The sequence below is a fragment of the Strongylocentrotus purpuratus genome, unplaced genomic scaffold (genome assembly GCF_000002235.5).
Source record: "Strongylocentrotus purpuratus isolate Spur 01 unplaced genomic scaffold, Spur_5.0 spur5_scaffold_8, whole genome shotgun sequence".
Classification (NCBI taxonomy): Eukaryota; Metazoa; Echinodermata; class Echinoidea; order Camarodonta; family Strongylocentrotidae; genus Strongylocentrotus; species Strongylocentrotus purpuratus.
In genome coordinates, this window is record NW_022145614.1 from 3,220,156 (window position 1) to 3,248,143 (window position 27,988).

The 27,988-nt window shown below is 37.4% G+C and overlaps 1 protein-coding gene across 1 annotated transcript; it reads right to left on the reverse strand.

Annotated features, from left to right (window-relative positions):
- Window positions 1-3,352: 3,352 nt before the first annotated feature.
- LOC100890672 (adhesion G-protein coupled receptor G2) lies at window positions 3,353-27,476 on the reverse strand. Its single transcript, XM_011683783.2, has 10 exons — window positions 25,943-27,476; window positions 16,736-16,882; window positions 15,353-15,538; window positions 14,171-14,575; window positions 11,155-11,337; window positions 10,568-10,692; window positions 9,823-10,091; window positions 6,563-6,635; window positions 5,066-5,303; window positions 3,353-4,252 (listed from the first exon to the last, which is right to left on the reverse strand). Exons 1-10 carry the CDS (start codon window positions 27,314-27,316, stop codon window positions 3,785-3,787), a joined length of 3,468 nt encoding a protein of 1,155 aa, XP_011682085.2. The 5' UTR covers window positions 27,317-27,476; the 3' UTR covers window positions 3,353-3,784.
- Window positions 27,477-27,988: the final 512 nt, after the last annotated feature.

Genomic DNA, 27,988 nt, shown 5'->3' on the forward strand with positions numbered 1-27,988 from the left:
CTTCCTAGAGGTCCAGAAATAATCAAACATAGAAATAAAACACAAAATATTACAAAAATATAATATTACAAACGCACTATCTACAACCCCCTCCCAAACCCTCTATAACACATTATGAATACGACTGATACCATCCCTCCCCCCTCCCCGTTTACACCAAAAGTTTATACATCAAAATCTAGCATCGATTCATTTAGGCCCTGTCGAAATAAATTGAGTGTGTTCGGTCTACGTAAGTTAATCGGTAATTCATTATATAATTTAGATCCGCGATAAAAGAATGTTCGTTTACAATAATTAGTTTTAGGTTTGGGCAAGACTAAGTTATCGATGTTTCTTAGGGCATAATTGGTTTCTTTGTAAAAGAGATTATTCTGCATATAGTCTGGAGTTAAATTATGGAAAATCTTATACAGCATTATGTACATGTGCTGTTTACGTCTGGTTTTTAGGGATTCCCATTTTAAGAGGTCGTGAATTTGATATGTTGAAGTATGATTATGAGGATTTATCTTAAGGATTATCCTACCAGCCCTATTTTGAAGTTTTTGAAGTTGGTCCAGATAATTTTTTTGGGAGGATTGCCAAATAATGTCAGCATAATCAAAATGAGGAATGACTATTGATTGATAAATTAGATTAAGAAAAGATTCATTTAAAATGTGTCTCAGCCTTCCCAAAAAGCTTACCATCTTTCCTACTTTCTTAATTACTTCACATAAATGTAAGTCCCATTTTAATTCAGAGTCTATATTCATTCCTAAGTATTTAATGTTCTTAACCTGATTAATAACATTACTACCTAGTTTTAAGTTTAATGTTAGATGTTTATGAAGCATTGACTTCGTTCCCATTAACATAGATACTGTTTTTTCACAATTTATATAAAGTTTGTTTATATGGCACATCCAATCAGATAGCGAAATTAATTCATTATTAAGAACAGACTGTACAACAATAGGGTTTACATTTGAGAAATAAATAACTGTGTCATCTGCATATAAATGCAGATGACAATAATGAAAAGCATTAGCTAAATCATTGATGTAAATTAGAAATAAAATTGGACCAAGTATGGAGCCTTGAGGCATACCATACGTTAATATCAATTCATTTGAAGAAACATTATTTATCGAAGTAAACATTTTACGGTTAACCAAATATTCATAAAACCACTTATGCATTATACCATTTATACCAACATTAGACAATTTTCTCAAGAGAATTCTGTGATCGACCAAATCGAAGGCTTTTCGCAGATCGACAAAAAGTGCTCCTGTATATAAACCCTTATCAACTGATTGAAGCCAGTCGTCCCTAACCTTTGTAAGAGCGGTACAAGTAGAATGTTTCGGCCTGAATCCCGATTGATCTTTAGTTAAAATGTTGTTTTTTTGCAGAAATTGGATTAAGTGTTTTTGTACAATCTTTTCTAATATTTTGGAAAAACACGTTAATAAAGATATCGGTCTGTAATTATTGGCTAAAGCTTTATCACCCTTTTTATGTAGGGGGATGACCTTAGCCACCTTTCATCTGGAAGGGACTGTACCTTCAGACAATGACCTATTAATTAAATATGTGAGAGGTTTCACAATTTCCAGTCCACTTATTTCTCAAGTGTTTGTATTGTTTCCAGTAAACGTCTTGTTTTTCGTCTTTGCTTTACCTTTCATTTTATCACGATCTTTCATGAGCTTAAATATACATTCATTCAACCAAGGGGAGTGTTTTTTTGCGTACCCTTTTCTTCTTCAATGGCATGTATTTGTCTATTGTGTCTAAAAAGAGTACTTCCCATTTGTTTACAGCTTTATCGAGGTCAATACCTTCTTCTACCTCATCCCACTTCTGCGATCTAAGATCGGCATTCAACTTTTCAAAGTCTACCTCATGAGATTTTCTAAATGTTACATAATTTACAAAAGAATCATCATGATTGACCTGAGCTTTCCAGACTAAGTAACTCATATAATGATCACTCAAACCATTGTGTAAGACACCAAAAGAGCTTACTTTGTCTTGGCAAGTTGTTAACATGTGATCAATTAACGATGAGCACTCAGGCGTTACTCGAGTGTAAACAGATTTATTAATTTGACACAAACCATATATATCATTAATTTGTGAATATTTACGAGTATCGCAAGAAAGTGGAAGCTTGGCAATGTTATAATTAACATCGCCCATTAATATTATTGGAGTATTAAATCCTCCTAAATATAACAACAATTCTTCATAGGACTCCAGTAGACGTGTTTTATTTGGCGGTCGATACCAATTTATAAAAATAAAAGGCTTTGTATGCTTCAAACGAATCAGAATGCAAATAACTTCCAGTTGATCTACTGAACTAGGCACTATTAACTTTTCAAATGTAACATTCTCATGTACGTATATGGCAACTCCTCCACCTCTTCTATCTCTATCATTCCTAATAACATTGAAATGAGGTATACTTATTTCACTATCTGCAACTGAATCATCAAGCCTGGTTTCATTTAGAGCTAAAATGTGAATATCATTATTGCATAATATAGACCCAATTTCATCAAAATGCTTCAATAAGCTAACGATGTTCAAATGAACAAATTTGACACCTTTATCACATAATTTAGAGTATATTCTACTGGATTGATTACTTGTTTTATTAAAATGCCTATCCAGTTTCTGCTGTCGTTTACTTCTCTCCAATTCTGGTGGATGATTATGATAAAAGGGTAACTGTTTCAAAACACAACATGTGCAGATCCACGCTATGAATAGTTCAGAGGGATCATTATATGATGCGTCAGACACATGAGCGCATGATATATGTACCCATTTTCTACACTGTGTGCATAATAGACCTTTTTGATTTACCTTAACAGACTTTTGGCATATCCCACATAGACAATCCCTAACCATTTAGTATGTAATTTATAGATCATAAACAGATAAAACAACTAAAACATATATCAATATCAAAATACAAGGACGTTGAAGTTCAAGCAATGCACCACGCTGAATAGAAGCACTGAATTACTCAGGCACTATAAAGTAGATGCTTAAGTCATTTCAAGTCACTTTCGTTGGTGATTAAGCGTTTGATTGTTTTGCCTCCAGTAGTGGGGAAGAGGCCAAGAATTCTTTCGTCTAATGACCACGCCGCTAGTATATTTCCACATTTTTTCGCTTTTAAACAACTTAAACAACTTAAACAACTTAAACAACTTAAACTCTCTGAATAATTTAATTTTTTATCAGAGTACGGAACCATTTTTTAAACATGTAAACTGTGTAATATATATTTTTTATTATTTTTAAACAATAAATTCCTCTAAAGGGGAATTAAAATAAAATAGTGGTCACCCTTCGACGATCATATTCAAAATATGTGTAGCATGATCTTCAGTGGCTGGAGTTGAAAATGACCCCCTATTTTGCATACTTTCAAGAAAAGTTTCCACAAAATCGAACTTCTTTTAGCATAAATACAAGGACAAACTTAGTTTAGGCTTACCGAGTTCACATTCACAGAAAACATTGAAATTTCGGGGAAAAGGATTACGCCTACACATGTTTTGGAAAATCGTGAAAAATTACTCTTTTTCGCATATGCTCTTGCTCCCACCCCCCCCCCAAAAAAAAGAAGACTAAAGCCCTGTTCTTTTGTTTGAAAGCTTCTAACCATCATGTTTTCAAAACGGTGGTGCTAGGGGGGGGGGGGCTTCACCAGTTTTACAATATCCATTTGTTGCCATTGCCGTCGCTTCAGTGCATGATCGCATCAGTGTTTAAACTTTCAAAGTCTGTCGGCTTCGGAATGTCCGAAAGTAGTTTCAACACCGTCCTCGATCCCGTCTTCATCATCATCAAAAGTGTTCTGTCTGACATCGACATCATCATCGTCGTCATTATGTCGATAGCTCTGTTCCTTGGAGGTGGTCGTCGATTCTGCTGACAGCTCAAATGTTGATGAAGTCGTTCTCTTCCTCCATCCGCTAGACAGGTCATAGGAGCCTGTCTTACCCATCAATACATGGTACCACTTCTTCTCGGGTTTGTCCTGATCGTCCGTTGTGGAGCGGGACCGAGATTGAGTACTATTTCCCATGCTTGTAGTCTCTTCAACAGGAGGCAGGCAACAACAAAGTATCTTTCTCCATTGGGAACGAGCAGCAGGGTTACGCAGACAGTAGAAGAGAAACAGGAAAAAGCCTTGGAGCGAGTTTAAGATAATGAAGATTATCTGGATTGATACAGATGCACCCTGCACGAATCAAAAAGATGGTTTACAAAGCAATGAATGGGGGTCTGTATGGTAGCTATTGTAGCTGAATAAGATATTAAAAAGCATTTTAAGCTTATTTATAAAAGAAAAAGTTCGATATCGAGGGCATAAAGATCAGAACAGAACAGAGGCAGATTCACAATCGTTCGAAAGGGGAGGGTGAAGATTTTCCGGACATTTGAGTTTCCCGGGGACATAATTTCTGGAATCCAGCAGGTTTCTCAATGTCCTATCATTAGAGGAACACCAACAGTTTCCATATTATTAAAAAAAAACTAAAATAAGGAGTGGCACGCAGACCAGTTTCTAGAAAGGCTTTTTCTGTATGCTTTCATCAACAGAAAGGGGTTGCAGCCTCATTGCCCCCCCCCCCTCCCACGAATTCAGCCCCTAAAGCGTTATGAATCAAAAATAAATATCTCAATCCTGTATAGATATTTTGAGATAACAGGCTTCTGTCCCATGCATTTCCCGCCACGTTATGCATTTGCCAAACTAGCTTACATGTACATGACAGGTATATAACGAGAGAGGCAAATTCATGTTTATCCACTGAATGATAATTGGTACTTAATCTGAAAATGTTCAATATTGACGAAATCTATTAAGAATTTTATGAAATTACTGGAGAATGACGTTCAAAAGTGTTTACGGGTAGTCATATAGGTTACAGAAAACTTTGAAAAGTACTGACTGACTGAATATCAAGCAGGCAAAAAATCTAACCAAAATAATGTCAGGGTAAAGTAGGCCCAGAGTAAGAAAAGTCTTATTGAGTAGGTATATAGTTACCTCTATGGCTGTAAAGAATCCTATTGCCCATGTCAACCCCATCAATATGATAAGAGCTGAAGCATTCTGAAGACGACGAATACGCTCTTTATAGATAGGTTTGGTGAGCTGTCTACCTTCGACCTTACGTGATAGACGACGGATCACCATGACGAAGATGATAGAATCGTATATGATGACTGTTGCTATGGGAACGAGGACCCCACCTATCATCGGAATCTCCGCCAAGAAACCACATCTATACATGGGGAATAAGACTTGATGAAAGTACACGCCCAAAATATATTTGTTAAATATATAATTGAAAAGCATCATCATTAACGATAAACCAAACATTTTAATTTCAAATCGTGACCCCATCAAAATTAAATCATATCAAATTAAACTTGTATGGTTTGTTTTAACTGACAAGGAGAGTAGTAGTAGTAGAAATAGTAAACTTTATTGGATAACTGTTTAGCAAAAGGCTCATCTGCCACGAGGTCCATAAGAAAGATAATATGTATGCTTGACGTAATATTAAGCAACCAGGAAACCGACGGCTTTAAGTTCTCTCAGAGGGACTTGTAATGAGGATTAATGCCTTAGGCCGACCAAATAGCACTAACGCATCGCATGTTGACTTGGTTTCGAACCCGTGATCTAATCTCAAACACTGAACCATCGCTCCTCTCCTCTCCTCTTAAGTCATTAAAGGAATTATGGAGTATGCCTACTAACATAAATAACACCGTCAACATTAATGCCTCTAACAAATAGGGTCACATACGCCTCGTTTTGTTTATATTAGAAAGATCAAAGTATACCTTGTGATGGAACCCGTCCTAACATGATTATTATCATTGATCTCTATGATCCCCGTATTTACAATCATGGTTTTGACTTTTCCTATCGTAAATATGGAGACAGGAGAATTATAAAAGGCAAACAGAGGTCTGGCGCCGAGGTGGATGTTTATAGGCATGTGTCATCACAACATAAAGGTACTTGAACACTGATCTAATTTAATAATATACATGTATTATACATAATATATATACACATATATATAATCATATAGATTTAGATTTAATTATGGTATTTGTCTGCTGATATATTTTAAGTTTCGTTACCATAGTGTCAATGTCGTTATGAATGATATTTCTGTCGTTATAAAGATATTTATTTTATTTTTCAATTCAATTCAAATAATTTTATTTCTAAAAACCAATCAAAAGATGAAAAAATGCGTACATAAAATTAATATCAAATGACATTTGCAATACAACAAAGAAAATGTAACTAATTTGCAATTATACAATATTAAATGTCGATAAGTAATAAACGCATTTTAAGATACAAGATATATGAGCATAATATTTTCATAAATTAAGTAGAATTTTAAAGGAAATTGAGAAATCCACTAAATAGCAGTGCTTGTTTTGGTGTGGATTATTCAAGAAAGAAAAGGAAAAGGAAGTAAGAAATGACCAACACCTATAATAGAAACGAGCTTACATTCCGTCATTATATCTCATATAGCCACGTTGAGCTATTCCTCCAGTCAATCCCACTATTACAGCTGGTACACCTGCAAGTAAACAAAAAAACATTATAAAAAAAAACTATTTAAAAAAGCGTGGCGACTACAAATTCAATTCTATCAATACGAGACTTCGGTAATAATTATTCACATGAACTGAACTGCCTGATGTACATTGACTTGCCCAATTATCATGATAGACGATTTGAAATAGTAATCACAGGGTTGGTCAAAATCATGGCATTGGTGAAAATGCCGATCTTTTTAGTGATTCTAATATGATCCAAGACCAAATCGATAATCTCGGTTCCTTTAAACAGCCTTCGTAGCTATGGTAGGCCAGATTTTGTCCGTTTTCATATATTTTTTATTCTTCAGCCATCTATGTCCTCCTCCCTTACATGCATCACACAGATCGCGCGACCCGAATAATAATATACGGTCGAGAGGAACCCCCTCCCCTCAAAAAGCAACAATGGGTTAGCAATCTTTTTTGATAAATCTTTTCATCATTAATTTTTGATACAATGTTCTCCTTCATAATTTGTATTTCTTTTCTGAAACTCTTCAAGTTAAACAAGGACAATAACCTCGTAAACACAGAAACATGCATCAGATATCAATACCTGATGGCACAGTAATAAGGATAACAAATTAACACGAAAATAATACAACATTTTTTTTTTTTTTAATATAGGCTATTTTTCGGCCAACACGCTTTGAGTTAGACACAACATGGCGATTCCTGCTTTGTTGGGCAAGCACACTTTGAAGAATGTACGCCATGTCATGACCAACTGAAATGAAGTTGGCCAAACGCTGTGTATACATGTATAAAAGCATCTAAAAGCACCTCCCTTCACTGGTGGGTCCAAAAATAGAAAATCATTGAAATAACTAGACATGTAATACTTGTTTGGAACAAGTATAGGTGGGCTGTTCCAACCAAAATTTGAGACAAAATAGAGCAATAATAAGCGAGATACTGCTAAAAAAAAACAATGTCATGTAGATTCATGATGTGAACAAAATTCACCTTCCATAGGCATAACACGCAAATTAAGAAATTTCTGACTTGTGGCCTTTAATCGAAATTTTCACTATGATGACGTCATCAAAATGAAAATGGTGGTAACCGAGCTTGTTGAAATTTGTCTTAGCTACAACATATTGAAATTTGGAAGAAAATCGATCAATATTTACAGAGATACAATCAATTCCCCATCAATATGTGCTGCCGTTATAATATGCAAATTCTTTTGTTTGAGTTCCAAGGCCATTATGATGACGTCAAAATACATTTAATGGCTAAATGAGACATGAAATCATATCTCCGACTCATAATCAATCAAAATATGAAAAAACTTTTGGGGTTCAGGTGCATCCCAGCTATCCGAGCTATCATGGATTTTGTATTATAAGCATGTTTTTGCCCATATATGCTATGTATTACAAGAGCTCGCGCGCACGGACATTTATCTTGAACGGACGCTCATTCCGTTATTAATAATCATATCAAATGTATCAAATTGTTCGGAAAAGATGAGTAATATGGCATGAAAGAACAAAAAATGGCGATTCTATATTGTGTAACGGCGTGACGCGCGAAAACGCGCGCGCACAATTTTAAAATGCTTTAAATGACCTAAAACATACTCTTATTTCATTAAAAAGTGATTTTGAGCATTTTAGAATTTTGACGCGCGCGTATATGCTTTAATGAAATTTCATGTTGAACTTTGACCTTAAGTTCATGTGTTTCAAATATGGGTCGGTTTTGATGACTCGTTATGGAGATATGATCATGTGTTGATTTTCAGAAAATTTCACAAAATGGCGCCTAAATGACGTCATGAGTCATGGTCAAGGTTGAAAAAACTTATTGTGCTTTGTCCACATATGCCTGTGTGCCAAAGTTCAAGGCATTTGATTGAGCTATTTTCAAGTTATCTTGTACACAAAACGGTGGTTAGAAAAAAGAAAATAAAGAATAAAGAAAGGCAATTTTAACGAAAAAATGAGGTGGTCTGTATTATATACAGCCCACCTGATTATTTCACCCGTTCGCGTTTTACCAACATGATTGTGATCGATTTCTGAGATGTTAATATATTCACCTAATATCTGACTTCAATGACGTCATATGGAAAGACTTTGTCAATATTGGTTTTGATTTCAATCATTAAAATCGATTGAAATCAATCAAACCAAGGCAACATTCACTTCGTTCGACCGACGAGAGCACTTGATTTATGTGTGTTGTCTGTCATTTAAAATATACCTATGACGTCATACAGCATATGGCGGCCTGTTCTTCAAACAATCCCACTCCCCTTAAAAAAATATGAAAGTGGTATTGTAAGATTCCTGATTGTGATTGTGTATCAGATCACCAGTGGTTAAGAAAGTAGCAACTAAATTCAAATTATGGAGTTCAGCTCGATTCATCATTGCAATGATAATAATATTGGCTTTTTATTTAGCTGTCGTATCTACCTCTCAAAGTGCCCAAGATTGATACGCTCAATTACATCCCTGCTTTAGCATGTTTGATTAGCGTAGGTGATACCGTTTCGATGCTCACATCATTCAACGACACTAAATGTGTATTGTACATGTATTTCAGTTTGCCCCTAAGGACCTCGTAAATCATCGCTCTGAAACAAACTATCTGTTAGGCATTAAAACAAATATGTTTTCAGACTTTTCAAAAATCAATGATTTCCTAGTTTTACATTGAAATTTTACTCCTGAGGCGTAACTATGGAGATTTGTCATTTTTAGGCGTATGCTTATCTTTCACATTACATCATCAGTCAAATTGATCTGTACATGTGAACAGATTCATTAAAATTCGCATAAAAATACAAATCTCAGACATTTCTCCGCCTCTAAAAATAATTTCTAGACCACTGTAATCTCCGAAATCAATCACTAATTCTAAGTCGCATGAAATCATAGTCTGGTCGTTTTTCCTAAAAAGGAAAAAAAATAGTATTTCATACACGTAAAAAGGTAGACAATATGATAAAAGTCATTTGGTAGGGATGGATATCGATGTCAGATTGCATTGAGTTTTTGGATTACCATTTATGAAAGAAGTGTTATTCTAACAGACTCCATCAAAAATGGGACACAATGTTAAAGATTTTTTTTTTAACGTGTACGTCTTCCAAACGAATTTTGTATCATAGGCTGGATTATAATTTCAAAAATATAAAGGTTTTAGACCCACCTAACGTAAAGACTGCTGCCTTTATCATGAAATTTCGAATGCCACCTCGGTCAAAAATCTTGATGACCATGAGGTACATATTGAAACTTTCCACAGCCATCCAAGCGATTGAAGAGAGGAGAGAGAAGTGAAGAAACCCTACGATGATACCACATGTTGTCATGGTAACGGTCTTGAGTGATGCGAGAATGATGAAGAAGATGTAAAGACACAGGAGTGATATGCAGAGACACATCAAAATCCGACTAGGCTGAGGATTTCTCAACTTTCTGTGACGATAAAAAGGTAATTCAGACGGTTATAAATTGTGACATGTGAATCCTATTTTTATTTCTGGTGGAGGGAGGGGCTGGAAAGAAATTGTGTTAGAATCGAACAATAAGTTGCTAATTTATATCGTTTTGTTACATTATAATGGTATACATGCTAAAGGATAAGGGTTACTGCGCGCCCAGTAAGTGACCTGACCGAGAGGAAGACTTTGGAAGAAATTATATTAACGATTAGGTATTTTGTTTAGATATGACATCTACTCAGAATAGAGTTTGAATAGCCTTAGTCTTACTGCCAGAGAAAATACTTCATCGACAGCGAATCTGGACGTTGTCTTGCAAATGGCACGACTGTTCCCGAATAGTAGCCGATTTGAGTCGATTGCTTTGATTTAAAGTCTTTCAAATGAACCTCGACTTATCTTCTGTTGTGAAAGAATGAATAAAATTGAATCATTCAGAAAATGACATACCTGACGGATAGAAATGTTACGATGGTGACAAATAGGAAGAATATAGAGAGGGAGCATCCGGCATAACTCAAAACGTCAAGGATGTACGTCCACTTATCATCCAATGTCGACCCTCCGTAAATGTCCTGAGATGATGAGGAGGAGGAGGAGGAGGAGGAGGAGGAGGAGGAGGAGGAGGAGTACGTCGAGGAAGAGGAAAGCGAGGAGGATAAGGAGGGGAGAAAGAAGAAGAGGAATGTCAAGCAATGTATGTAGATCGTAATCAACTTTCTTGCATTCCTTAATATTCGAAGTGCTTCAAAGATTAAACCTCCCCCCCCCCAAAAAAAAAAAATATATATATATATATATAAATAAATAAACAATAATAATAATAATAATAATAATAAAGAAAAAAGAGAGAGTAAGGAGAAGGTGTAGCAAAAATTGTTATAGCCAAACTAGGACTAAAAGAGTGAAAGACTAATACCCGAGGAATTGATTTTGCACTGTAAAACCATTTCTCATCACACTTCGTCATAGGCTTATTAGCAAAATGATTATAAACTGATAACAGCGATAATAAAGATGCGAATGTACGTGCATACCATGAGGACGGCGAAGTTGGTAAGATGGTTGCACTGGCATAGGAGCTCGTCACCAGTATCATTGTCCATTCCTACCAGCTGACATCCGTCTGTTGACCAGTTTCCATAGCCGTCATCAGCATCGAAGTCCCAGAATACACATACCGGGTTGGTTACGTCGACAAGGGTCTCATTGTAGGTGTTCTGATCGTAAGAAGAAAGAACGACAAATGGAAAGAATGATAAAAGGAAAGATAGAAAGTGGAGATGATAGAAAAATAAAGATAAGGAAAAACATAATAAATGATTAAAAAAATAAAGAACAAAAAAGTAAAGAATTATAAAGAAAGATAGAGAAGAATTGAGTCACGTCACTGCTTGGACATGCGCAGTGCATACCTTCGAACCCATCGCTTGTTTGCTCACGCAGGTGATTTTTTTCCGTCAACCGTACGTGTGAACGATGGCAAATAAATTCAATTATTGGAACGCACACCAAAACTCACTTATTACTGCGTTTGAATGCACCTTACCGATGACAATTAAGGTACATTGCTTCCCAAATTTGGCAAGTATAAAAAAAGTCCAACATTTTACGTAGGAAAAGTGGCCCTTTCATTTTGAGATTATGCTTAAAACACCTCCAGGATTGGTTACTTCCTCTTAGTAAGATGTAATCGGTTCCAATACGACATATTTGCTCGCTCGCTTTGCTTTCTGCAAAATGATTCTTCAGACGATCACAAACAACTGCAAAATATAATACTTAACCAATATATTGAACCACGTAAAGAGAAAGAAACAATAAAATCTTAATGATCATTTATGATATATTATTAATTTCAAGGTAAAAGTATTATACCAATATCTAAAACTGTATTTTCCGCTATTAGGTTACCCTTTGCAGGTGCCCCCTTTTCCAGAAAGTGCCTTGTTTGTTGGTGTATCCCACTTTTAAAAGACGCTCCACCGTCCCTGCAAATCCCATAGACCTGTAACAGGTCACCTGCTACACCGGCAGATCGACTTCAAATCTTATACCCCGGATTGACACACCGTCATACCGATTCCAAATCTAACCGCTCGATGGCGGACAAATCTTGGTCATTCACGGTCATATTGCTCCGGTTGTCTCATTTTCGCCAGCACAAACGTAGGCTAATTCGCGTATATAGCAGACGGCAATCGGCGGATCAGACGACACTTGATAGTGATTTTGTATGTAAGATTGCTTTGCTAAATATAAAATACAAGAATCTTTTCCATATCTTTAAACTATCATCGATATCTGGTAATTAAACAGTTAGTAAAATAAATCTACCAAACTACATAATACAATGAAATACTTGACTGAAAGTAGGGGAGTTTGATGTGGTGCACAATTGCACCCCTCTGTTAATAATCGAATAGTCCATGGTGTTCATGAATAATCATGTTTTTGCTTACCTCGGCAAAATGCTTGCCTATACTAAATGGAAAAATTACGGTGGGGGTGGATGAAATGGATATAATACACAAATCAGAAATGATCTATGATAATTCATGTTTCTTATCCTTCGTGTGCTTGACTTATAACCTTACAATCGCGTGGTAAATTGAGTCCAAAGTTCGACTTGTTGTACATGTGTTATATAGGCAATGGCGAGCTTGCGACCTATTTTGATGAAATTACGGTGGGTGAACTTTCAAAAGACAATAAGACATGAGGGTTCCAATGAAAGAGCTAGTGATAATGTACGTCGGGGTGGATGTGCTTTTCGTTCAAACAAAAAAATGAATTTTTAACGATTTTTTTGTGTGTAAAAGTCCATAGGCTAACGTACATGTTAGGCTGCTGGGCTCTGCCGATAGGGGGCGTTCTCAAATGAGACTAAACCGAGCTGTAAAGTTTGGTGTCGGTCTTGTCGAGCTTGTCGGTATGACTGAGGCATTGGACATCGGGGGGGGGGAGGTGGCTACGACAGCTCCATCCTATAATGGATACTTACCACAAATTTAAATAAGAAAGTTGATCATGGTTCAACTTCGATGGAGAGTCTCATTTATAAATACATTGTTATAACAATCTTAAGCCTCATCCGGATAGTTTAAATGTACACTGTTGGTCATAATGGTGGAATAATTTTTTTTACCCCAATTTATTGAATGATTTTGACAATGATTTATTCCTAATAGATCTAGATAATAGTATACATTCTCAGATTTTATTGAATGACAATTGGGGAGTGTTTGTTTTACGTGACTGCTAAAGCATGTGTGTGCTACTATGCTAATCAACTAGGAAACCTACGTCCTTAAGTCATAACTGACAGTAATGGGGATTAATACCTCATAAAAGGGCACTAATATAGCACATCGACACGGTTTTGATCCTGGGGGCTCACAGTAACGAGGTCATTGCTGAGCCAAAGAATCATGACTGTACACAGCGGTTGCTAGGGTACGTCGACGCCCCCACAAAAACAAAAAAACAAAGAAAATGCAATAAATTTTCAATAATTCATTGCATTGTCCCCCAGTCCCCAACAGAAAAAATTCCTATGTAGGGCCATGCATTATGGTTCAAGGCAAGCCCACATAGAAGATTTTTTTATGTTGGGGGTCGGGGCAAAATGCAATGAATTATTGAAAATTTATTGCATTTTCTTTGTTTTTTTGTTTTTGTGGGGGCGTCGACGTACCCTAGCAACCGCTGCGTACAGTCATGATTCTTTGGCTCAGGAATGGCCTCGTTACTGTGAGCCCCCATGATCAAAACCGTGTCGATTTGGTATATTAGTGCCCTTTTATGAGGTATTAAATCCCCATTACTGCAGTTATGACTTAAGGATGTAGGTCCCCTAATTGATTAGCATTGAAGCACACACATGCTTTAGCAGTCACACAAAACAAATACACTACCCAATTGTCATTCAATAAAATCTGAGAATGTATACTATTATCTAGATCTATTAGGAATAAATCATTGTCAAAATCATTCAATTAATTAGGGTAAAAATAATTATTCCACCATTATGACCAACAGTGTAGTGCCTACCGTATCGTTTGTAACAGTTATTGGCATGTATGATGTCAAGACAGGTTCAGAAAGGTTTGTGATCTTAATCCCACCAATGGATGCAGAGATGATACGAGTATTCGATGTTCGGTTATATGGCTTGCCCTTATTGGAGGCAAGCAACGACCGAGAAGGAAACAGCGAAGTTGTCCGATAAAGCACGAATGATACCCGAGTGTTGTTGTTGCCTCGGATCGCCTTCCCGATTGATGGTGGTAGAAAGAGTTGAGCTTGAACCGGGTTTGTTTCCATGGTCGTACTCGAGCTGTCATTCTTGCCCTTGTAGACGATCATGTGTTCGGGCAACAGTTCTCCACTCGGATCGTTGGTCGCATACACAAAAGTCAGACCTTCCGTCAGTTCTTCAGGTGGATATTCACTAACCTGTTACCATGTTAATAGGCAAAATGATAGAATGAAAAGAATATGCAAATATAAAGAAAAGATGTGCTTTCATTGCGGTGACCCCCTACCCCCCCCCCCAAAAAAAAAAACAACAACAACAACAACAACAACAAAAACATACAAACAAACAAAACAAACAGACGTACATTGTAACCGGGGAAACGGATGATAACTAACGCGTATTTATAAAGTCAGAAGTTTCTGTTTAAAAAAAAAACCCTTACAATTAATAAGTTAACACTCATAAAATTACAATATTCATAACAGTTTATAAGAGTGTGACTTAATTGCAGGTGTATGATGGTGGTCTATGTGGGACATGAAATTACGTAAATTTCCACTTGAATGCATGGCCTGTAACCACGGTAGCTTCAGATGACAATGTAAAACGTAGATTTTGTTTCGCTTATTTCAAATTTGTCAACACGACCTCTAAGGTTTTCGAGAAATCAACACGAGGACACTAATATTAATACCCTAATGGATATATTCCATAGAAATAAAGTTCTGATTACGCGATGCGTCATTGATATGTATTGTTCCTACATCAAAATAGGTGGAGGACAAGGCTATTGAAATTGGTTGATTTCCGGAAGTTTTTACAATAGTTGTGTTCTGTCAAACTCTTTAAGAATTAGTAAATAATTAAAGAAGAAAGAAAAAGAAAAACACTCAGTGAACTTAACTGAACTGCGCTAAAAAAAAAAAGTAATTACATCTGTAAATCAATAATCGACTCAAAATAAGAAGACAAACCTGGACTCCGAGGTTTGGTTGAACATCTGTGTAAGTTCCATTGGAAGCTGAAACATTGACGAATTGAAGCTGAGATTCTAAAGACTGTACGGCCATGTTAGTAGCACCTTCATTAGCTGCTGCTTCTAGTTGAGCTTCATCAACATTCATTAGATTGTTGACGGTTTCCACAACAGCGGTAGTTACCTTGACAACATACATGAACGACTGTCAGGTAACTCATTGGTAAAAGGGCGAGTCCAGAGTCCCATGCAATACCATGTTCGATTGTATTATGAACATAAATTGACATAAAAGTACCAATTTAATTGATGTTCCGTCTGATCCAAGCACTAGTATGGTATTCAAAGTGATTTTCAGATAATACCAGAACCTTGGGTGTGGTTGGTAACCATAGTAGTATGTATTGGACAAGATCGAGTTTGGACTTGCCAAATAATCTCCTATTATACCACTTTGTACACTCTATTATAGTCTGTTAAGGGCAAGAAACAGTGAAATCGAACAAAACAATGAAGAAGATGTTGAAAGTGGGAGGAGGAGGAGGAGGAAGGAGGAGGAGGAGGAGGAAGGAGAAAGTAGGAGAAAGAGAAAGAGAAGGAGAAGGAGAAGGAGAAGGAATGGGAGGAGATGAAAATAAGGAGATGGAGGAATGGGATGGGAAGGAAATGGAGGAGTAGGAGCGATGGGGAGGGGGAGGAGGAAGAGGGGTACCGGAGGAGGAGGAGTAATGTTGAAGGAGTAGGATGAGGAGAGTGAAGGGAAGGAGGTGGAGAGGGATATAGAGGAGGAGAGGGAGGAGAAATGGGCAGATTTCAATTTACATTACACCGAAGTTAAAAACATTACACCGAAGTTAAAAACTGTTAAGTGCAAAAAAGCCAAAACTACATTTCAGGCAGACACTCCTCCATAAAGCCCAATCCAATCCAATACAACAAAATGTATTTCGTGTATATGATTATGTTCCAGGTACCATACAAACCAATTAGAAAATTAGAAAATGATAAAACACTCAAAAAGATGTTAAAAATATTACAGTCTGCATGTGTTCTCTCATAAAATGAATGTGTGTTCAAAGGTTTCTTGAAAACCGTCCTCAGATAAAGATATAAGCACTGTTCAGCAAGCAAAGCTTATGAAAAAAGGACTTTCAAATATAATCTCAATTAGGCCTACAAAAAAAGATGTTGTATTGCCCTTTGCGACCGACTCAAAAATCTTAAAATCTACGGTCGGCTTTTTTTTAACCGTTTTTTTTTTTTTTTTTAAGATTTCCGACCGACCGACTCTGTTTTGGCACCTAAAGGGCAATACAATTTTTGTTTAGGCCTTATAGGCAAATCACGCGTGCATTTTATTGACCCCTATTCCATTGCAAACCTCAGGTTCTGATGAGTTTAGCGCGGTGATGTTTCCTAAGATCTCAGCAGTGGTTTCCACTCCATCTGACGTCATGTCTTCGGAGTCTTCGGTGAGTTCAGCAAGGTCCTTAGAGATTTCCTCCACATTCTCCTCGGTAACTGGGGTCTGAAATGATTGGTTATTAACTAGTATTAGTGGTGGTCTTATTCATTGGTAATGCCATTTCGATATTTCGAAAGAATGACATTACATTTTGTGACTATTTTCTCAAATCTCTAAATTCAACTTTCTGACTTGCTTTTAAAGCTGATCAGCTTGGCCAACGGATTTACCTGCCTACCCTGAAAAATACCAAGATCAAATTATAAGGGGACATACTTAAGAGTTTTTCTTTAGAGGTTGTTGTTGTCTTGGGATAATTGTCATTGGAGGTTTCCAGATTCTGGACTACAGTTTGCCGTGAAACCTGTGAGAAAGTGTATTATAATGTCTTCGTTTTTAGGAAAAATACTCAAAAAAAGATAAGAAAATTGACACAAAACAGGTAAAAACATAACGTCTTTTAAATCATGACCATTATTTGAACAATTGATAAAGATTTAGTTGATTTTTGGTATGTTTTAGTAGGGTATCTCCACGCCAGAGTTACGGTCAAAGTCTGGATATGATTCTGAACTGGCGCCATATGTTTTACCTTTTTTTTCATGAAATGATCGTGACAATAATATTACCTCTTGAAAGACAAGATTTGTACGTGCTCATAACCTTATTGATCAACCTAATTAGTCTGAGAGATTGATCAATATAATACTGAGAAGATATCAATTATATCAATCAAGAATGTCGCAATCACCGCATGTGAAGAGATAAGAAAATATTATTCAAACATTTCTGGGCAGCAGTGCCTTTGTTCAGTTCATTCTTAGTTTACCTCCTCCACCCCTTACATACACATAATTATGGTCATAATTATGGTCACACATAATTATGGTCATGCAATACTGTCAATAATAAATATGACGCAAATTAAATACATAAAGTCATGAACCTCTGCTCAATATCGACCATCGTAAAAAAGTAAGGCATTTGATAAGGAGTCTTAACCTCACATCCGTAGATATCATTTCAGTCTACGTTTCATTCATTTTTAAAACAACCATTGTGGATGCAGGAAAAAAATTGTTTTACCATAATTCTTTTCATTAACGTGGTACATATTATTTGTAGGCCTATTTACACTATGACCCAAACGTCAAATGTGTGACCCTTATGGAACAATCACAGCGTTACCACATAGTGGACCACACTGTGTACCATATAGTCAAACACAGTGTGGTACACACTGGTATACCACCGCGTCACCACACTGTGGTACGCACCACATAGTATACCACAGCGTTACCACATGTCCCAAAATCACATGTGGCCCACACTCTGGTATCAACTACATGGTCTACCACAGTGTATTATACCACAGCGTTACCACACGTCCCAAAATCACATTTGGTCCACATTTGGTAGCACGCTCTGAGATCAAACACATAATTACCACATAGTCTACCACACTGTGGCACATATCGCATATTCTAATACTGTGGCACCACATAATCAACCACACAGTCTACCACACCTTTCAGATGAGAAATTATCTAGTAATTTACGCTATGAGTAGCAATTATACTAATTATTTTTGCCAATGACAACAATTAATACAGTATCACTGATTCATCTTTCCATATTCAATTTTCCATATACTTGTATTTCATTGAATATATTTGAGTTCATAGTTAATATTTCCGTAATTTATGTTTAATACTTTATTTTATTTATACAAAGTAGTAGGATGTCCTGATAATTGGCAATTTATGTTTTGTAGTATTTTTGAAATGAATTGTAAATCATCAGTAATTCAGAAATATGCTTTAAATTCAGATAAATTGAATACAAACATAGATCTGCACGCACCCCATATTCATTATGCAAATTAACTGGTGTCAACTGGTTTAACTGGAAATATGGCCACGGACCAGTTTTCAACTGGTGTAACTGGAAATATCAACTCAGTCTGGTTCAACTGAAAATAAACCCACAGACTATATGGATATTACTTTGTAGTAAACCACATGATCTAAAAATTCACACACTGACAATATACTGTGAACACAAATTTTACACACTGTGGTAAATATGTGTCACTCTGTGTTAAATATGTACGACGATGTGGTAAACCACATGATTTGAACCCCACACTGTGACAATACTGTGAACAGAGAGTTTAAACATTGTTCAGTACATACAACACTGTGGTAAATATGTATCACTCTGTGTTATTATGTACGAGTATGTGGTAAACCACATGATTTTAACCCCATACTGTGACAATACTGTGAACACAGAGTTTACACATAGTTCAATACACATACCACTGTGGTACATATGTGGTACTCTGTGTTTAGTATGTCAGTTTATGTGGATAATATGTGGTAAACCACATGGTCAGAAACTCCACACTGTGACAACAATGTGAACACATAATGTTTACACAGTCTAGACATAGTTGACTTTGTGAACATAGTGTGGCAACACTGTGTTTGTTCCATGAGGGATATTTACAGCGTTTAACTTCCTCCGACAATAAAAAGAAAATAGTTGGCGTTCATCCAAAAAGAAAAAAACAACGAGAATATGTGCAGATCAGATTGAAAGGAAGAAAAAGGTGTTATGTTGAGTAACCTTGGTAGGTTCATTTGCTCAATATAAGATGCATATTTCGCGAACATTTTGCAGATATTGGTAGTCAGATTGAGCTTTGTGAGAAGACAAACGGGTTGTTTTCAATAAGTTCACTTTCAAGATTGCAATTGGAAGACCATGAACCTTTGTTTATTTCGCTATCCGTTTCTCTCCCTTCATTTATTTCGACATCTTTATACCTCTTTTTTTCTCTTCCTCTCTCCCATTATAGCGCAATATCAGCGGTATTGAGTGAACTTTGGGTTATTTAAGAGATAGCAAATTGAGCAACGGAACAAACATCATTTGGAGCCAAATTTACTTTTACACTACAGCTTTGGACAAGTGCATTGTTCAATGTTCAATGCACTCCATATAATGTATTTATTTAGTTATTTATTCTGCAATTGTGATCTACATTCCTGTATGTTTAATACTTCAGCCATAATCAACTGTGCGCGGAAGCACCTTGGCCGAGCTGAACGTACTTATGATAGTGATAGTGGGGGTTATTTTACATGACAGCTAAGAAAGCAATAAATGCTTGTTAGTAAGCAACCAGAAGACTGACAGCTTAAGGTCCTCTCCGAGGGACCAATGTGCATATAATCTACGAGGATTTAAATGTAGTACCTCCCCCCCCCCCCCCCATAAAAGAGATAATTAACATAAATGTATTTTTCCAGCTTTTTTGAGAATTTTTCGGGGGGGGGGATAGGTAAAACTTTTCACTTGCCTAAGCAAATGCACTAGTAATTGCTCCCTCAAAAAACTTGACAAATGTTTAAAGAATTATATCAACGTGATAGGGGTTCCCCTTAAAGTTTCAGAAGAATAGATTCAGTGTTTGAATTTCTACCTTATCACTTAACCATATCATGCTTCCTTTTAACCAGTCTTTACTTGTTTATTTACAATGGCTTGCAATTACACCTAGCAACTCTATTTGCACATTTGTATACAATTTCAGCATAGTTACGATAGACTTAATACAGAAACAGGTCCGTAATTCAAAGGTCCTATAATATCCCCTTTCCTACGCCGGTCTAAAGTCGAGTTTGTCAAAGGCAGTTAAAAAGAGGTCGAGAGATCAATTCACTCCTAAGTTTGTTAACTTAACTTAACGCCCGTCTGCACTAGTTTGGCCAGGAGGGATTAGACCTCCCTGCAAGGTCACTGACTGGTGATTATCTCATCAAATCAGCTCTCAATTAACATAAGAAAAAGGGGATCATGGGGAACCAACGGGCACCGCTTAGGCATTGTTTGCTATATAGAGGGCGCAAGTAGTGCAGTCCCGCCTAAGTCCTCGCATCGGGTTTCACTGCATCGGCAGAATACGGGCCAAATAGCATTTTTCTGCTGGGATAGGCGTCAACTAATCCAATTCAACACTGAGTTAAATCCCTTTTGGTGTTTATGAGATTATCTTCATTACGTTAGGACTGTAATACTCCTATAATAGGAGTATTACAGTCCTACTTATTCTTTTGCTTTGATTAACGATTCAGCTCTAGATAATGGAGCTGATTACCAAAGTTATTCATTAAACGCCTTATAACTGCAAAAGAACATTAAGGGCATTTGCACAATCAGGAAGGAAAACGTTTAAAAGAGGTGTCCGACAAGCACCAACAAACTTCAATCAAGGACAACCCCCTTCACCAATACGTCACGGCTACGTCAATGGACTATGGATCACATGGTTCGCGGTACGGGTCCCGCCGTGGCACTAATGTATTTTGACAAGACATGAGTCTATTTTTGCCACACTTCATCCAGGTGAGGGTACCTGGTAGGAATGCTTGAACGCCTTTTCAGGGTGGCCCGGATATAGCCAGGATAATACATGTAATATGATTGCATGGCCCTCAGGGAGAATAGTATTAAAACTGTTGAGGCTACCCTGGGTAAACAAAAAATATTATTATTATAATTTGTTTTGTTGTTGTTATTATTACTATTACTATATTTATTATTATTGTTATTATTATTATTGTCATTACTCATTATCATTCTTATTATTATCATTATTATCATTATTGTTATTACTATTATTTGTATCATTATTATTATCATTACCATTATTACTATTACATTCCGTGAATAACTTTCTCATTGTGAATACGCCTACTCTCTTGTTGATTCTTTCAAAATAATGAAAATTAACAACAATAGTTAGTTAGTATACTATGATTATATTTTGTAAATGAAGGCATACCCCTTCAAGCTCTTTCAGATCATCATCGACGTTCCGTTTTTCAGTCGTCATACGAATTAGCGATGTGGTTTCAATCGTAATGGTTGTTGAATGCGTCGTTGAATCGAGTGTGGCGGTCGTTGACATTGGCATGGACAAGGAAGTTGAGGGTTTAGTCACAGTAACAGTATCTCGATAGGTTGTTGGTTCCTCCTGAAAGCCTGTTGGCAGCGGTGACGACGTTGATGGCAATGGTGATGATGATGGTGTAGGTGCTGACGTCGGCAGCGGTGACGACGTTGATGGCAATGGTGATGATGATGGTGTAGGAGATGGCGGCGACGGCGGCGGCACTGATGGCGGCAACGACTGTGGTGGGGGTGGCGGTGGTGGTAAGGGAGGTGGAGGAGGAGGCAGTGGCGGCACTGAAGGCGCCAATGACGGTGGTGGGGGTGGCAGCAGTGGTGGTGGTGGAGGTGGTGGTGGTGGTGGTGGCGGTGGTGGTGGAGGCAATGACGGCGACGCTGTGTTCATATACAGAGGAGACGTACTTGGTGGATGAGGTACATTCGTAGATAAGTCATCAGTTCTTACCGGCACATCGCTTGTTATCATGTCTGGAGAAACAGTTGCCGATGCAGGTGATATAATTTCCGTAATGACGATAACTAGCTCAGTGGATGAGGTTGCCGGTGCTCCCAATGACTCAGTAGTCATTCCAACTGAGGTGCCACGCACTGTTGCGTCCACGTCTTGTGTGGTTTTTAAATCGGTTGTACCAATAGTTGTTGCTCCTGCTTCTGTAGTAGTTTGGGTATTCACCACGTAATAAGAGAGTATCATGATCACAAATATGGGCGCCATTTCAGAATATGTACATTTAAGTTTCCTTAATGTCATTTTTAATACAGCCGACTCACAAAAACATGTGCAAGTAATGACTATAAATCCGAGGATAGAATCTATTTTTTACAATATACTGCGGTATACAAAGGCAAATAATGACTTATACTGCGGTATGCAAAGGCAAATAATGACTTACACTTAAAGAACTTTTGATGGGACCGAAGTCAAATCATAATTGCTTCCTTTCGTTTTCGCGAGTTTTTTTGTTTTAATAGGTGCCATGCAAGATGTGATTGAAGCGGGGCATGGGGTAAGAGAGGGGGGAACAACCCTCCAGTTTCTCCCAAACTAGAGAACGTACCCCGTCCAAGTGATCAAAACCCCTATCGTAACGGAAATTAAATGCCCTTCCTGATTCTTGTTAAGTCTTTATGATTTTTAATATTTCTCTCTCTTAAAAAAGAAAAATTAAGGTGCCCCTTTTAGCGGGTAAGCGGACACTTTTTTTTTTTTTTTTGGTAGTCCAAAAAAAAATCGCAACGACTCAGCCAGCCGAAAAGTCGCTCAGTGGGGGGGGGGGGGTTTAGGGATTTTTTAGGGGGGGGTTATACACATAAAAATACCAATGGGGGGTTTAACCCCCCAAACACCCCCCCCCCCCCCCCCTGCGTACGCGCCTGCCATGCACCGCACCAGCTAGAAACCAGCGAGATTTAGACGACGTTACCGATTTTGAGTTTTTTGGGCGACGGTCGCTGTTCAGAGTTTTCGACGGAAAAGCTCACAAGTCACAATTTTGAAGGCGCTAAAAATGGTTGAAAATTTAAATAAACACGAGATGAAAGGGAGTAGGGACATATACATCGAAACAAAATTTCATCAATTTGGAATCCGTTGACATAATGTATTTACAAGTTGTACAGGTAGTCGAAAACCAACTTCGTCAGCTGGGAAGCATAGAGTGTTGTCTTAACACAACATTGTACACCATTGATTATTATGAGGTGAAAAGATATGAATGGAATGATGTCGCTGAAACACATGTAGTAAAGCATTCAAAACTGGGAAATATCAGCCCAAAGAGGGAGAAGAAACAAAATTAATGCATTAAAAACTGAGAAATATCACCCCAAAGTGGGAGGGGGGAAATAAGATTTCTGACCGACCGACCCATGTTTTGTCACCTAAAGGGCAATAAAACATCTTTTTTTCAAAGGCCTTATGGATATATCAGGCACGAGAAGAGCGGACAATTTCTCATCTCAGAAGAGGCTATTTCTTCGTTGCAGGGATCGAGGGACATAACACAGTGCGTCCCAGAAAAAACGGAACCGAGAATTATCGATGTTTTATTATAACTTAGTCACATTTATGAGTAATACTGGCTGCCTGCCGTAGCGAAAAGCAGAATTGACAAAAGACTTAACTCCGTTTCGTTGACAATCGTCCATGCATGAAGTCTTTCGTCTACGGCTGATTGTCAACGAAACGGAGTTAAGTCTTATGTTAATTCTGTGTGTTGCTACGGCAGGCAGCCAGTGAAAACGAATTCGTTTACTCAAATTATGGAAATGCAAGCACTACTTTAAATAAACAGAACTTTGTTAATCCTTGCTCATTTTTCCTGATTGAGGTGTCATATAAAAGGGCAGAAACTCAACTTTCTAGAAATGTGATTTTCTCTTTGAAATTCAGATACCGTCCGCCAAATGACTTTTTGGTTTCCTCTCTTCAAATTGATTTCAATCACTCATGCGTGAAATATGCATCATATGATTTGCATCAAATGAAAGAGAGGATCTAAGCTTTTCAAATATGTGTCATTTATCAATCATAATTGTGACTAAGTTATGATAAAACATCGATAATTCGCGGTTTCGTTTTTTCTGGGACGCACTGTATAGTACACACCGTCCATGTGTGGTTATTTCCAGAAATAAGTACCGCCTGGTCGCATGCTACCTCGTTTTAATACATTAGCATACACTGTTGAAAATGAAGTTGGATTCATTTTTCTTTACCTCTTTTCATGAATATATGTGACAATATGATTTTTTGTTTCAGTATACAAATAGTTAACATGTTCTCAGAACTTTATTGATCGATCTAAAAGAGTCATAGAGATTGCTAAATAAAGTTCTAAGAAGATATAAAATTTATCTATCAAGAATAGACCAAACTCTTACATTCTCTTCATTATAAGAGGTAAACAAAAAATTACTCCAACTTTTTTTCGGCAACAGTGTACCTAGGACTAGGCCTACACCTTCATAACAAACATCACAAGTTGTAAATAATGAGCAAGGGCTACAACACTCTGTTTAGACTCTGAAGCCGAATAATAATAAATATGATTGCAGAACCCTCAGCAAAAACAGTATTAGTACTGATGACAGTATCCTGTGTAAACAGGATTTAATATAATTATTAGTAGTATTATAAGAGCTGTAAAATGCAAAGTGCACAATTTACTATAGAAGATCTGTAAATTAACCGTGTGTATTACATAGCATTGTTTCCACTGCGTGTTAAAAGAAGCTAGACGTTCAGAAAGGGTCAATACCTGAAATGCATGCTTTTCGGGAGTGACGGGGAACCCTCTCCCTGAACATTTTTCAAGAGATCGTCTCTCCCCCCCCCCCCCCCCTCCGAAATGTAGAAAAGTGTCAAACATTGTCGAACTGAGAATTTAGCGATGCCTAACCCATTAAGAAAGCAGATAAAATGTACGGATATGAAGTCAGACATCGACTTGCAAGTGTAATCCATTAAACAATGTTAAAAGCGTGTAAAAATAAAAAAGCGCCACATTACAAACTGCAAAAAAAAAAATCTCAGTGAGTAGCTCAGTGAACGCAGATTAATAGGATACACTAATTAAGAAGGTTGCTATAATGAATAGGTTTTTCATGCTGAAAAATACAAAATCCTATAATTACAGGGTTGGGTCTGTAACTCACAGACCCTTTTTCCGTTTACTCGCAAAACTTTTTCTCGATTGCAGCATTTCTGTCCCTTTGGTTATGAAGGAGACGCGCTGGCTCGGTGGTAGAGCAGTGGTCTCGTAACCGGGAAGGCCCGGGTTCGAAACCAATTTGATGCACTAGTGCCCTTTGGTAAGACATTAATCCTCATTAACAAGTCCCTTGGAGAGTACTTCAAGCCGTCGGTCCCCTGGTTGCTTACTTACGAGCATACAAATGATTTCCTAGCAGTCAGGTAAAACAATCAAACAAACAAAGCAACGATTTTCCCGGTTCTGAATATTTGTGCTCGTTTGTAGAAAAAATGGGAAGTTTTTAACCAACCATCAATGTGTAAGAATGCGATATTTCATTCACAATAACTTAAAAATGCCCAAACGTTTTGTTATTTTCAGACACTGAACTAAATCGAGTAAGAAATAGACATAAATGAGGTGAGAAAGTAAAACAATATAGGCATACCTCTTCAAGTTCCTTCAGATCATCATCGATGTTCCGTCTTTCAGTCGTCATCCGAATCACCGATGTGGATTCAATCTTGGTGGTTGTTGAAGGAGTCGTTAACATGGGCGTTGTTTCTTTTGCTGGCGTGGAAGCTGATGCAGTGGTGATCACTGTCGAAAACAATTGGGTTGTCGTTGGATCGGTAGTGGTGGTCGTTGGAAACAACGTTGTTCCTTTCGCTGGCGTGGATTTTGATGAAGTAGTGTCCTCCGTTGACATCGCTTCACTCGTTTCAAGGGTTGGATGATCCGTTGCGAATAGAGTGGTCAATGAAGTCATAATGGCATCAGTTACCATAGTTATCCTGGTAATGATAGGGTTTTGATGTGTAGTCTCATCAAGAGTCGTCATAGATGCGTCCGTCGATACAGGATCTACCAATGTAGTCAACTCAGTAGCATAGTCAGTTTCGTTTGGTAGGCTAGATGTGATGACTTCTGTGGCATTAACTGTCACTATCTCCGTGACGATATCAGTGACATTTGTCGTTGCGATACGAGTTACATTCTCTGTAGCATCGATAGTGCTGAATTCTGTCGTTTCTTCGGTGACCAATTCAGTGACATTAATTGTATGAATTTCAGTGATAAAATCTGTGACAAAATCGGTGACGTTTATCGTTCCACCATCAGTCGCAACTTCTGTAGCGTTGATGTCAATTTTTGTTACAATTTCAGTCTCGATTTCTGTTACAACTTCTGTCATAATTTCAGTTGCATATACAGTTCCGATGTCAGTAATAAATTGCGTAGCATCGATCGTGCCAATATTTGTCGCGATATTTGTGGTAGTGTCAGTATTATTTACGTCATCTGTAACTGTCTCGAAATATGTAACGATCTCTGTTACATTTACAAACTCGGTTATAAAATCTGTACTGTTTATAATCCCAATACCTGTGGTAGCGTCTGTGACGGCATCCATGGTTGTGGTAACATCACTACTGTTCAATGTGACGTTGGTCACAAAGTCAGTTGTAGAAGTCTGATCTGTTGTAGATGCAGCTGTTAGGTTGCTATCGGTGAAGTTGCCAGTGTCTCTAGTTGTTTCTTCCGTTGTCTCCATATCTTGAGAGACCAATGGACTTGTTCCTATTCTTGACAAGGTCTGAGAATTTGAAAGTTCGTTTGCAGAAACAATATCGGTTGTTGTGTCCGTTTGGCTGCCATATATTGTTGTGACAACAAGATCTTGTGTGGTTTCGGAATCAGTGGTGTCCATTGTTGCTGCGCCTGCACTGGTTACCGCATTCGTCACTTCACATGAGAGAATTAAAATCGCTATCATGATCGTCATTTCAGAAAATAACAAATTTCTTATTCTTGACGCCATTTTCGATGCACAAACCGACTCATGTGTGTTTACATGCAATGAACAATTTGCGGTAGACTGGAGTCATCCGAAACAAGATCTGTTTCATGTTATATTGATAGTACCATAAATCAGCGCAATACATGCAAATAATGTCTTATACTTCCGTGATCATGAAATCCCGCATGCTCTCTCTGTTCCCCCCCTCTCTCTCTCTCTCTCTCTCTCTCTCTCTCTCTCTGTATGTATTTTCTATTTTCAGTTCCTTTTCAGAATGTACTTTATACCCTCCTTCAATTTCTCGGTATACCTCTCCACCTCCACCCAATCCCTTATCCACTCTCTCTCTCTCTCTCTCTCTCTTTCTCTCTCTCTCTATCTCTCAACACTCAAACACTCAATATTAATTGTTTGCTCTGAGTATGAATCAACATTCTAGATGATAATCAAATAAGGGAGGAGCTCCTCGATTAAAATGACCTCTCTTGATATAGCACCGGTGATATAGCACCGGTGCATGCGGTATAGGGCAAGTGTAACAGACAGTATTGGAAGGGGGTTTCAAATTCAAAATAATTTCGTGGGCCGGCCTAGGGTTTATAGAGAGGGTAATGTAAATGGATTATTTTCGAAGTTTGTGTATATACTAAAATTCAATTCCCGCTGTTTTCTATGTCCTTATAATCAATAATA